The sequence below is a fragment of the Scyliorhinus canicula genome, chromosome 12 (assembly GCF_902713615.1).
Source record: "Scyliorhinus canicula chromosome 12, sScyCan1.1, whole genome shotgun sequence".
In the NCBI taxonomy this organism is placed as follows: Eukaryota; Metazoa; Chordata; class Chondrichthyes; order Carcharhiniformes; family Scyliorhinidae; genus Scyliorhinus; species Scyliorhinus canicula.
The window spans coordinates 16,097,258-16,111,550 of NC_052157.1; the positions used below are offsets into that span (position 1 = coordinate 16,097,258).

General features: G+C 43.0%; 1 protein-coding gene across 2 annotated transcripts in view; it reads left to right on the forward strand.

Annotated features, from left to right (window-relative positions):
• LOC119974916 (monoacylglycerol lipase ABHD2-like) overlaps positions 1-14,293 on the forward strand; it is a 98,808-nt gene that overhangs the window by 55,836 nt on the left and 28,679 nt on the right. For both annotated transcript variants that reach the window (XM_038814260.1, XM_038814261.1), the window contains exon 6: positions 1,748-1,931. In XM_038814260.1, the coding sequence (XP_038670188.1) occupies positions 1,748-1,931 (184 nt within the window). The remainder of the gene's footprint in view (positions 1-1,747; positions 1,932-14,293) is intronic.

Here is a 14,293-nt window from a genome sequence, read left to right on the forward strand (position 1 = left end):
GTGGAAGTTGACCATTCGACCCATTGAGTCTGATCCGCCATTCAATGAGATCATGACTGATCTGAAATGATGATCCTGACTCCACCTTCCCACCGTACCCTCATATTCTTAGATTCTATAGAAATCTATCTCCACCTTGAACATACGTAATGATCCAGTCTCCACAACCCTCTGGTAAAGAATTCTATAGATTCATTAACTTGGGAGATGCAATTCCTCTATCTGTCTTAAATGGGTGACCCCTTACTTTTCCGCTATGCCCTCTGCTTTTTTTCCCACAAGGGGAAACATCTGAGCATCTACCATGCCAAGCCCCCTGAGAATCCTACTTTTCTCAATAAGGTCACCTTTCATCTTCTAAACTCCAGTGGGTACAGTTCCAACCTACTTCACCATATCTCTTAAAATCCCTCCATACCCAGGATGAACATGGTGAAATTTCTCTGGACCGCCTCCAATGCCTGAATATATTTCTTAGATAAGGGGAATAAAAGTGTTCATAAATATTCTCAAAACAGAGCACTGAAACAAATTGGCACTTCCAGTACTTTTTACGGGACTGGTGGTACTCCACTATTGTTTTTATCCATACATTGGTCACAGCACTCTTGAAGTAATTCACTGTGAACGCTTTCTGTTTATTATCAATGATGTGTTCAGGCACTCTCAGTAGAAGCCTGCCCTCCTGCCTTGCATGCAGACTCTTGGAAATTCTGTTAATCGGTTCTGTCTGTCCACTCTGAAATAAGACACCATCAACAAATATTTTTTGAAGTATTCCAACAAAGGGTTTGTGCTTGATTAATATCTTTCCCTTTGCATATATATCACTCAAATGTTGTTTTTCTTTTTAAGTGTTTTAAAAGTAGCACACGGCTGGCAATATTGTGAAGTAGGTATGCTGTTCATGACTGAAAGAAAGTATATGCACAACTTTGCCTGCAGTAGGTTGTCAGATTTTTGTCTGTTTTACATTTACATTTTAACTACAAATATAATAGGTATCTGTTGACTAGATGGCTGGACTTGTGCAGAATTGTCCCAATGGCGTTGGTTCAATCCTTGTACTAGTTGTATTTCAGGGAGGCCTGCCTCCATGCCTTTTCCCAATGCTTGATGCGGATTGGTGCCTCTCCGCTATATAACTATTTATCACTCTCCTAACACAAAGAGAGAAAGATGCCGAGGGTCCCTCTTGGGTCAAGGCTAATTATCATCTGTTATGATCAACTAATTTCTGTAGAATGCACCCTTGTCTAAGCTGCCCCTTCTTGACAGCACAGCCGTCAATCTGGAATAGAAAACTTGGAGCTCCAGAATATGTTGACCTATTACTGACGAGAGAAAATAGTTGCTCAGTATTGATGTGGCTATGATCTGGGTCTGCACAACTAGGGCATGCTGTGTGCAGCTTCCAATGTTAGATCGAACATGAGCTGCTGCTTGTGTTTTACTTTTGGTCACCTAAAGTAAGTAGAATCAAATGCCCATTAAGTGAATTCCCAACTTGAGCAGTGTTACGTTCCTGACAATTAACGGATTTCCTTAAATGAGTAAGTTCTAACCTGTTTCAGAATACTACTTGTGCTTTTCATTTGGTCAGATTGCCAGGGTGCAGATGGCAGAATCTGTACAAGAGCTCTGGTGGAATAGAATTAATCTGGATTTAAGTATTAGAAAAAATTGTTTTAAAATCTGTTTTGTCTTCAGTCATTCTGGTGCTTTGAAAGTTATCTTTTTTTTATAGGTTGTACATGGGAGTTTGGCGCAATGGTAAATTACATAAAGAAAACCTTCCCTCAAACCCAGCTGGTTGTTGTGGGTTTCAGTCTGGGTGGAAACATCGTTTGCAAATACCTTGGAGAGAATCGAGCAAATCAGGAGATGGTGCTTTGTTGCATCAGTGTCTGTCAAGGCTACAGTGCGCTCAGGTGAGTTGTTTCAAAATGAAATATGCACATATATTTGTTCCAGTGTGCAATATAATGAGCTTGAAATACTAAATTGATTCAGCAAGGCTAAATGAACAATGTGGTGTGATGCTGAGCCAAACAGACCAGATGCCTTCCGGTACAGTACCCAATTGTTACCCAAGACAGTATTTGGACAATTGACTTCAGTGGTCTATGACTGGAGAACAGTAATAACACAGGGTGATGGATAAAGTGTTGGAGCATGGGTAGCAAATTTTTGTATGGTGGGTTTACAGAGAGTAAAAGTAAAATAATGGTCAGGCATGAATTAGAATGTCAAGACTAGAGGTCTAATAAAGACAAAGCTCAAAGGTTTGGCATGAGATGGGTGGGGGGGGGGGGGGGGGGGGAAATGGTGTTAGTTGGCAATGTTACAGAGGTGGAAATATATGATCCTAGTGTGGAGCTAGAAGCTCTTCTGGGGTCAAATTTGAGATCAAGATTGTAAATTAGTGGTTCAACCTCACACACAGTTGCCAAGGAGAGGGACGGAATCGATGGCTATGGGACAGAAATTGTTGCAGATACTGAAGACGATGGCTTTGGTCTTAATTGTTAAGACAACTTTTACTTGTTTTGTAGTGGATGTCTAATAAGTCTTTTTGGAAATTTAAAGGACAGTGGCGTGATTAAAGAGATGAGGTGGGCAGCACGGTAGCATGGTGGTTAGCATAAATGCTTCACAGCTCCATGGTCCCAGGCTCGATTCCCGGCTGGGTCACTGTCTGTGTGGAGTCTACACGCCCTCCCCGTGTGTGCGTGGGTTTCCTCCGGGTGCTCCGGTTTCCTCCCACAGTCCAAAGATGTGCGGGTTAGGTGGATTGGCCATGCTAAATTGCCCATAGTGTCCTAAAAAAGTACGGTGGGGGGGGGGGGGGGGGGGTTGTTGGGTTACGGGTATAGGGTGGATACGTGGATTTGAGTAGGGTGATCATTGCTCGGCACAACGGGCCTGTTCTGTGCTGTACTGTTCTATGTTCTAGGTGAGGCAGAGCTGGGCGTCATCAGCATGTAAATGTAAACTAACCTGCTAGATGATGGATGTATTTGCAAAACAGGAGGGACCCACAGATATATAGATCCTTGGGAGACACCAGAGTAAACAGGCAGTGAGAAAATAACTTGTGCAGGTGACTCTCTGACTTATGACTGAATAGATTAAGAATGGAAGAAAACAAAACACAGTGACATGACTCGACAGACACTGGCCAAGTATATCAGGCAAGGAAAAAGTCAGGGCTCACATTTTTTTGAATAGCAAGTTGACACTTGTGTTTAATGCCAAAAAAAAATAAAAGGTTCTTTGTAGAAAAAAACAGCTGGCTTCCAGAATCCTGGAATTACATCCTTCTTCCTTGAGAAGAGGGAAAATAATCTGACAAAGTTTTACGATGCATGTGTTTCTCATAGAATCCGAATTTCATATAAATTGTCAAATGTGAATAACTATTGGCTTAAATTTGTAATTTAAAAAATTATTTTCAAGGGATATTGTTGGGCTTGCTGGCTGGGTCAACATTTGTTGTCCATCCCTAATTGTCCTTGAGGGTGGTGTTGAGCCACCACCTTGAACTGCTGCAGTCCATGGTACACCTACAAAGCGGTTGGGAAGGGAGTTCCAGCAGTTTGACTGACAGTGAATGAATGGCGATGTTATTCCAAGTCAGGATGGTGTGTGGATTTGAAGGGAACTTGCAGGTGATGGTGTTCCCTTGGTGCTGCCCTTGCTGCTAGGTGGTTGAGGTCGCAGGTGTGAAAGGTGCTGCTGAGGAAGCTTTAGTGAGTTACTGCAGTGTGTTTTGTTGATGGTATACACTGTTGTGATTGGCTGTTGGTGGTGGAGGAGGGAGTGAATGTTGAAGGCGGTGAATGACATGCCAGTTGTCCTAGATATTGTTGAACTTCGAGTCTTTTTGGAGCTGTACTCATCTAGGCAAGTGTAGAGTATTCTGTCGCATTCCTGACTTGTGCCTTGATACTTTATGCACAATCGTTCCAAAAATGAATCAATTCATTCTTGAGAACAAATTATAAAGACATTTGGACACATTTTAAAATTCTACTAGGTGAACCCTACTTGGACATTTTATGCTGTGTTGGATCCAGTTTTTACATTACATTGGTCTGTAAATAAAATCACAGCCTGTAATCCCGAGTAAGCAAAGCATGGTGTATCAAAGTTTCTGGTACATCAAAGAATTGTAGTTAAGGACAGTGTATTTAGTGGATCTTGTGCACTTAAGGAGTAAATTAAAGACTTTATACTACAGATTAGATAACGTGGTAGAACCTCTGATAAGAATACAGACGTTAAGTATTAACTCCTCAACCTAGGACAGAAATGGAACATGCATTTATCATAAGAACATAGAACTAGGAGCAGGAGGAGGCCATCTAGCCCCTCGAGCCTGCTCCGCCATTCAATGAGATCATGGCTAATCTTTTGTGGACTCACCTCCACTTTCCGGCCCGAACACATATAACCCTTAATCCCTTTATTCTTCAAAAAACTATCTATCTTTACCTTAAAAACATTTAAAGAAGGAGCCTCTACTGCTTCACTGGGCACGGAATTCCATAGATTCACAACCCTTTGGGTGAAGAAGTTCCTCCTGAGCTCAGTCCTGAATCTACTTCCCTTTATTTTGAGGCTATGCCCCCTAGTTCTGCTTTCACCCGCCAGTGGAAACAACCTGCCCGCATCTATCCCATCTATTCCCTTCATAATTTTATTTGTTTCTATAAGATCCCTCCCCCCATCCTTCTAAATTCCAACGAGTACAGTCCCAGTCTACTCAACCTCTCCTCGTAATCCAGCCGCCTCAATTCTGGGATTAACCTAGTGAATCTCCTCTTGTACACCCTCCAGCGCCATTACATCCTTTCTCAGGCAAGGAGACCAAAACTGAACACAATACTCCAGGTGTGGACTCACTAACACCTTGTACAGTTGCAGCATAACCTCCCTAGTCTTAAACTCCATCCCTCTAGCAATGAAGGACAAAACTCCATTTGACTTTTTAATCACCTGGAGGAGGGTCTGTGTAGGGGGTCGGGGTTGATGGCATCGGTAACAGCGCTGCTCCCGATGGCAGTCCGGTGGTAGTGACAACACTGAAGATTTGGAGGCAGTTCAGGCAGCATTATAAGATGGGTGTTGAGTCAGGGGAGATGCCGATTGGGGGTAAGCATAGGTTTGAGCCAGGGAGGCTGGGCAGGAGGTTTCAAAGTTGGGAGGAAAGGGGGATCAGGGTATCAAAAGACCTGTTGGAAGATGTTTTGTGAGGTTGGAAAAGTTGAGAAGAAATATGGACTGAGGCATGGGGAAGAGTTGAGGATCTACAGCTCCAAGACTTTGCTAGGAAGGAGGTTCAGAGCTTCCCGATAGAGCCAATGCCCTTATTGTTGAAAGAGGTATTGATGACAGGGAGAATGGAGAAGGGGGTGGTGTCGGCGATCTATGTGAGGATTTTGGGGGAAGGATGGGGTGTATGGAGGAGATCAAAGCCAAATGGGAGGAAGAGTTGGGGGAGGCTATGGAAGAAGGTTTGTGGTGTGAGGTGCTCCAGAGGATGAACGCCTCAACCTCATGCGCGAGGTTGGGGCTGATACAGCTGAAGGTCATGTTTTGGGCTACGCCTCGCGAGGGTGAGGATAAGCTGACGCTGAGGGAGTGGAGGATGTATGTGAGCGTTGTGGGAGGAGCCCCGCAAACCATCCTGTCTGAAGCTTGAGAAGTATTGGAGGGAGGTTTTCTGTGTCATCTCGGGAGAATCTGGAACCAGGGTCCCTAGAAGCAATTTTCAGGGTGTCGGACCGGCCCTGACTGGAGGTGGGCCCGGGCTGCAGGCGTGTGCAGAGGCGGATGTTTCGGTCTTCGCCTCGCTGATTGCCCAGAGGCGGCGGGTCCTGTTGGGGTGGTGGTCAGTTTCTCTGCCCTGTGCCTTGGCTTGGCAGGGGGACCTACTTGAATTTTTAACACTTGAGAAGGTGAAATTTGAGCTGAGGGAGATGAAGGAGGGGTTCTACAATTCATGGGGACTGTTTACTATACACTTTTGAGAATTGGTTGCTATCTGACATTTGGAGGAGGGGGGTTTGGGGTTATTGTTGTCTTTGATTACACTGTTTACTATTAATTTTTCTTTTTTACCTCAATGTACGGGTGGATGTTTTGGTCTGTATAGTGAGCGGGATGCTGTTTTTGTTTGGGGGATTGCTATTGTATTTGTTTTTGTTGTTTATTTGATGAGGATATTGAAGATGAGTAGAATAAAAAGATTTCAAAAAGTGGGAAAGCGACCCAAGTTTGCAAGCTTCGCGTTTTAAGCAAGTTGATAGAGGAAGCCAAGGACAGTAAGGGAGTTTTACGGTTCAAAGTCCTGGCACATAATGTAATGTGTAGTCATAGGTGCGGTAGAATTAATATGGCATTTGGCAATCTCCACAAGAGACAGGTAACTTAGGAAAATATACAAATGTGCAGTTACTATTAAAGGAATGACCCAACAAGCTTTCGCTATTTAAAACCTTTACTGTAGCAAATGACTTTTGTAAAATAAACTTACTTTGTAGGCAACTAAACTACAAGAAGCAACATTCCCCTTGTATACTTAGCATTTATTGTACTCTCCACAGAATCGATCTTTTTGCCAAATGTTCCCCAGTTGCTCCCAGGTCACAATGCATTCCTATATCCCAATTTGCCCAGTGGTAACTTCAAATGATCATCTCCGGGCACTTTACTCCTTTTTTTCTTCGATCCTCTACCAGCATCTCAGTCTGTTCTGATCATTTCTCCCCCTGGCCGTGGCGAAACCAATCTCTGAGAATCCTGCATAATACAATTCCTCAACAAGAGAAAGTCTCCCTTTCGCTTCCTGTTGTGATAGCTTGAAAAGCCAAGTGACTTTCTCTGCTGACCACACAACATTGCTGTCTGTGATATTCATTAATTTATAGAGAAGCCGGAATCTGATCTCAAAATGGCTTCCTTTGCCCTCTTGCCTCATGTCAACATGAAATACATTAACAATTCAGGTCAAACTGATCCCTAACTCTCCTAGAAGTAAATGGATAATTTTCATAACTGTTTACAACCCGATACCTACAACACCTTTCTTAGACTTTGGGACACTTAAGGGTGTATTCGTGCTAAACTCAGAGACTGCTGCATTACCTCCAAGCATAAATACCTTGTACCTTGTTCTCAACAAAACCTGAACCCCCTTTGATCTGTAACAATCAAAGCCACAAGGCTTACTGTCAGGCCTCAGAACAGATCACATCACAGATTACATTTACCCCAAGTTTTACAGTCCCAAAATCAAATCTTATAAGCCTCCTAATTGTAACAATCTGGGAATGACAAGTCCATTAGTATGTTGGGGCAATGGTGTGGAGTCATTTGGAAATTGCAGCTTGAGGATCTGCTGCGTTCAGAATAGTGTTCTGCAGAATGAGGGTATTTAAGGTTTGCTGTGTATTTCTGAAATTTGCATGCAAATTCAAGTTGTGGCTCTCCCTTTATCTTGCATGCTCTCCCTCTCTCTCTCTCTCTCTCTCTCTCTCTCTCTCTCTCTCTCTCATATGCCTTTATTTTATTTTTTTAAATTTAGAGTATCCAATTATTTTTTCCAATTAAGGGGCAATTTAGCATGGCCAATTCACCTAACCTGCACATCTTTTGGGTTGTGGGGGCGAAACCCACGCAGACACGGGGAGAATGTGCAAACTCCACACGGACAGTGACCCAGGGCCGGGATTCGAACCCGGGTCCTCAGCGCCGTAGGCAGCAATGCTAACCACTGTGCCACCGTGCTGCCCTTCATATGCCTTTATGCTCTGCTTTCTTTTTCAATTGGATATCATGGGCACGATTTAACAGAAATGTAAGAGGCCTGTTTTAGCGCTGAGAACAACACCCGGGACTCTACTTCATTTTCCCACTCAGGGCACCCATGGGTCTGACCACTGGTCAGCCTGGGATGTCTCGGTGGCTTTGCCAAGGTTCCAGAGCCTGACCACCCAGGGGCATCTCTTTTCTGCACTCCCTCCCACCCAAAGTGCCAGTATGCCTGGTCCACATTTGTGGAAACCAGTACTAAACGGCACCTGCCTGGGGTCTGGGCGAGCCTATTGGATCCGACCTTCGGTAACTCCAGCACGAACATATTTAAATGAGCTGGACTGTGCACTTAATTATGCAAATCTGGATCCCACCCATTGTGGGTGGGATTCAGATTGCAAAGACTGGTATTCTTGTTCTTGTTAGATCTTGTGAAGCGTAAGGAACTCTGTAAATCTCAGCTGAGGCCTTGCGCTAGGTTTACGGGCCTTGTGTCCCATTAGATCGTGCCCCAAGTCTTTGTAATCCTTCAAATAAACCAAGGATTAAAGGACTATTAATTTGTACCAGCATTGGCATTATAAATCCATTCACATTTTTTCATTCAACACTGTTGCGAAGTAGCAATACGTATGCAGCATTGTTACTTCAGGTACTAGATCTGAATCAATAGAGGTTCTATCTTACCCCTGTTGTTGGTTGTACAAATATCCCTGCCATCGCATGTGGGCAATATGTATGGGATGTTTTGAAAAGATGGAATGTAATGTTATTAGTCAGCCCCCTCCAACCATCTTGCAGTAAGTCACCAAGGCTCCTTTGATGACATTTTCCAAACCTGCGATCTCTACCACCTGGAAGAACAAGAGGAGCAGATACATGGGAATATCGCCCCTTCAAGTTCCCTTACAAACCACACACCATCCCAACTTGGAACTATGGCGCCATTCACTGTCACTGGATCAAAATTCTGGTACTCTCTCTCTACCAGCACTGGGTCTACCAAATGGACTGCAGCAGTTCAAGAAGGTGGCTCACCACCACCGTCTCGAGGGCAATTAGGAATGGTCAATAAATGTTGTCATAGCCAGAGCTGCCCACACCCTGTAAATACATTTTTAAAAGATTGAGGTTATGATCTACTGCCTTTCTGACGGAGGCAAGTGCTACTGGGCTGACACTAACTACTTCAGTGTTTTATAAGTGCCAGACTGCAAAACTGAAACAAGCCATGTCTTGAACAGTTATGTGGGAAAGGGGGTGGGGAACACAAATTAATTAAACTGAGTTTATTTCACTCAAAGTAGGCCACTAAATGAAAGCATGTGATATAGAACAAGTACAATTATGTTTGAGTGCTAACCTTCAATCCCTGCTGAGGTGGCATTTAATTTAAGTTACATCCCAGCTGTTCTTTGGAGTGTTGTGAATTGTTACATTTAAGATTATTTGATCATGAGAAGCTTAATTGAATTTGGTTGAGATGTTTTGCACAGCAGTTATTTATCCTAAACAAAGTAAGGCAATCACATCCAAATTAAAGCAGTAAAACAGGTGACTTAAAATGCCACACTTTATTTTCAAAAGCTAGTGTGCAGCAAGGGATCAAGTGGGTGCTCTACTTCATTGTGCCACCAAATAATTGAGTAAGACTTTGTATCAGATTTCCTGCATGGATTCTGGTTTTTGAGGAAAACTTTCCCTCATGCTTAGCAGAATCCTACAAGATGGGAACAGTGAAGTCTTGAATGCATTCATTAAGAAACTGGTTATAGAGTAGCCTTTAGCAGCGAATGTACAGATCCTGAAGAAAGAACAAATTGTTGCCTCAACATAACTCTTCAGGAGATAAAAATTCTTCATTTGGGATTTCCTCTCTTTTCCCCTCTACTCAAAGTGCTGACTCTTATTCCGTTGAATTTATTAGTCTGAATTTTTTCAATGTCAACTGTTACAAAACTGGAGGTAGCTATATTAATCATATTTATGGAGGTTTATACTAAGAATTTTCAGTTTGGGATACTTCCCAGTTTTTAACCGTCCCTCATTTTCCCGAGGAAAATTTTGCTCTATCTCAAAAGGAAAGTTTTCTGCAATTCATATGTCATTATATGTTGGTACAAAGCACAATAAGACCTCTAGTGATTGAATGAGTGTACTGCATCCTTTTCATACCAATTACACATACAATTTGATTACTAGTGTCAGTCTTTTCCTTTAGTTATACAAGCTAAAAATGGATTTCCATTTTACTGAGTCTACCCTTGTTTCATTATAAAGGAACTGTTTGTTCCTCTAATTTCTGACAATTGACCGTAAAGCTTTATGAATTCCCAGGGAAAAATTCCTGTTTGCAGCTCTTCAGCAATTAAATATGAAAGCCGTGCAATCGAATGTAAACTTACTGGCTAGTACTTTTAATGAACAGTTGATCTACAGCACTTGGCCTTAACTGTGTTTTTAGCATAATTCATCGTGCTGGATAGGCAGGTAATAAAACCCACCCTCTGGGTGTTTGTTTGGCCTTTAACAACTGAAATGTTGTACTAATTGAGCTTTTCTTGAATTGGCATTTTGGGCATTAGTTTCTATTTTGCTCATCAATATGCATTGGAAAATTACACATTTAATTCTTTCTACCCAATATTTCTATAAAGTGTAATTCAATGTATGTTCAAGGTAAAGCTCCTCTGTAGCTGCAGTATGAAAAAAACAATCATGTTAAAATCCTTGTGTGATTTCCATTTTGTTTTATGTTAGCCATCTGCAATTGCTGCTAATGTTAGTGCCAAACTATAAGTAATTATTCTATACACATTATCGAGGTTCAATGGTGGTATTCTCAACCCTCAATCTGTGGGTTCCAGAGCCTTGAGCAACATTTGTCTGCCATTCCTGCACTGCTGAGGCCCTAGTCTGCCCTCTCTGCAAGAGTCCCATGGCATTATGAAAATGAGCAAGGGTATTCCTCTTTTCCTATCTCTCCTTCTGATCATTTGTAGAAATAACTATATTATGTCGAATACAGCAAAGTAAGATGCTTAGTCATACAAAATTCATAGACAGCAACTTGACAAGTCTGCTGTATATCATGGATGATTTTGCTTGGTGTCAGACTGTAGTTCTCTTGATGATTGTTATGTCACAACATTAAACGAAAAGCAGAGATTACTCCCTTTTGACTCAAAAAATTGGGAGACTAAAGTAGCTGCCATGCTTGATGTAGAGCAGTGATAACTTTACTCTGCTTCTTCAAACTACTCCAGAATTGCAAAAATTTCTGGCTTGACTCCGATAATTAACAGCTAGAAATAATTATTTACCAAAGTAAAACATCTGATTTTCTTTATCGCTACAAGTTGGTTGGATCATGTACTGTGAAAATTTATGTACTGTGAAAATTTACCTTTCTAAAATTGAAGTAAAAATTGACTAAATTGGGCAGCACGGTGGCGCAGTGAATAGCACTGCTGTTTCATGTCACCGTGGTCCCAGGTTCGATCCTGACTCTGGTTCACTGTCCCATTCACAGTATCGATTATCAGTAGAATAAATGCACCATAGAGAACCTGAGGGAGTTGGCACATGCTCCCCATGTTTGCGTGGGTTTCGCCCACACAACCCAAAGATGTGCCGAGTAGGTGGATTGGTCACGCTAAATTACCCCTTAATTGGAACAAATCAATTGGGCACATTAAATTTTAAAAAAACAATTGACTAAATACAGCCAGGAATGTTGACCCGCTTTGTTTTGGAACTTGCTGGTCACAAAAAGGGCTGCAAGTGTAACGAAATACAGACTTTTTTCTCTCCCTTTTTTTGTATAAATTGGACAGGCCTCTGGAATGATTGTGTGTGTATGAATGAGGAAATGCTTGGATAAATTTAACTGAAAATAAATGGATTTCAAACCTTCCTTTTTGGAAGTAATGTCTCCCAAGATCCTTCATACATCACTTTTGAACCTCCTGCTGTCTAATGCTGCCACATTTATATTATTAGCAGTTTTAAACTGCCCTGTGTTGGCTTCTAGTTCTAAGAACTAAAAGTTTTTGATTGATCCTGAAAATTACTGCTGCATTATTAATCCAATTAATAGGGCATTTTAGTACATGTATTTTTTAAACTTTGCTACTGTATTGTTGTCCAGGATTGTCAGTAATCTATTTAGAGTGGAGCTGCTGTTGCAAGACATTTATTAAGGGTATCCTTAACCTAACCTAGTGAGTTTTATTAAGCCTGTTGAGTGGACTCTACAGTGTTACTTGTGTGGCACAGTGCCAGGGACCCGGGTTCAATTCCAGCTTTGGGTGACTGTCTGTGTGGAGTTTGCACTTTCTCGTTGTGTCAGCGTGGGTTTCCTCCGGGCGCCCTGGTTTCCCCTCTCACAATCCAAAGCTTTGTGCAGGTTAGGTGGATTGGCCATGCTATAAATTGGCCCTTGGTATCCAGGGATGTGCAGGTTAGGAGGGGTTACGGGGACAGGGCAGAGGAGTTGGTCTAGGTAGGGTGCTCTTTCAGTGGGTCGATGCAGTCTCTGGGCCAAATGGTCTCCTTCTGCATTGTAGAGATTTCATGATGAGGACCAATCTCCAGTTATGCAAAACCCACCAAAGTTGAAAAGAGATGAGGTGAATGGAAATCCAGCAATTAACCTTTAGATCTTGACACCTGTATACTGTATGGTTGTGATGTTGGATGGGGTGGGAAGAACTCCATGACTTTAAGCTTAAGAAAGAATTAGTTTAAACAAAACTCGACAATGATTTAATTTTGCTGTTCAGTATGTTTGGACCAGTATCGATTATCAGTAGAATAAATGCACCATAGAGAACCTGAGGGAGCGACAAGTTGAAGGATTGCCTACTGGACAGGAAGCTGCTGCTTACTGAATATCATGATGTGGAGATGCCGGCATTGGACTGGGGTGAGCACAGTAAGAAGTCTTACAACACCAGGTTAAAGTCCAACAGGTTTGTTTCAAACACGCGCTTTTGGAGCACTGCTCCTTCCTCCGGTGAATGGAGAGGTATGTTCCAGAAACATTTATATAGACAAGTCAGAGATGCCAGACAATGCTTGTAATGCGAGCATTTGCGGGTAATCAAATCATTACAGATCCAGAGATAGGGGGTAATCCCAGGTTAAAGAGGTGTGAATTGTCTGAAGCCAGGACAGTTGGTAGGATTTTGCAAGTCCAGGCCAGATGGTGGGGGCTGAATGTAATGCGACATGAATCCAAGATCCTGGTTGAGGCCGCACTCATGCGAGCGGAACTTAGCTACAAGTATTTGCTCGGCAATTCTGCGTTGTCGCGTGTCCTGAAGACCGCCTTGGAGAACGCTTACCGCTGAATGCCCTTGACTGCTGAAGTGTTCCCCAACTGGAAGGGAACATTCCTGCCTGGTGATGGTCGCACGATGCCCGTTCATTCGTTGTCGCAGTGTCTGCATGGTCTCGCCAATGTACCACGCTTCGGGACATCCTTTCCTGCAGCGTATGAGGTAGACTACATTGGTCAAGTTGCACGAGTATGTGCCGCGTACCTGGTGGGTGGTGTTTCCACATGTAATGATGGTATCCATGTCGATGATCTGGCATGTCTTGCAGAGATTGCCCTGGCAGGGTTGTGTGGTGTCGTGGTCGCTGTTCTGAAGGCTGGGTAATTTGCTGCAAACAATGGTTTGTTTGAGGTTGCGTGGTTGTTTGAAGGCAAGTAGTGGGGGTGTGGGGATGACCTTGGCAAGATGTTCATCTTCATTGATAATGTGTTGAAGACTGCGATGAAGATGTCGTGGTTTCTCCGCCCCAGGAAAGTACTGGACGACGAAGGGTACTCTGTCAGTTGTGCCCGTGTTTGTCTTCTGAGGAGGTCGGTGCGGTTTTTTGCTGTGGCGAGTTGGAACTGTCGATCGATGAGTCGAGCGCCATATCACATTCGTACGAGGGCATCATTCAGCATCTGTAGGTGTCTGTTACGCTCCTCGTCTGAGCAGATCCTGTGTATACGGAGGGCTTGTCCATAGGGGATGGCTTCTTTAATGTGTTTCGGGTGAAAGCTGGAGAAGTGGAGCATCGTGAGGTTATCTGTGGGCTTGTGGTAAAGCGAAGTGCTGAGGTGACCGTCCTTGATGGAGGTGAGCGTGTCCAAGAATGCAACTGAATTTGGAGAATAGTCCATGGTGAGTCTGATGGTGGGATGGAACTTATTGATCTCATCGTGTAGTCGTTTCAGTGATTCTTCGCTGTGGGTCCCAAGGAAAAAAATGTCATCGATGTATCTCGTGTATAACGTCGGTTGACGGTCCTGTGGATTCATGTTGCATTACATTCAGCCCCCACCATCTGGCCTGGACTTGCAAAATCCTACCAACTGTCCTGGCTTCAGACAATTCACACCTCTTTAACCTGGGATTACCCCCTATCTTGGATCTGTAATGATTTGATTACCTGCAAATGCTCGCATTCCAAG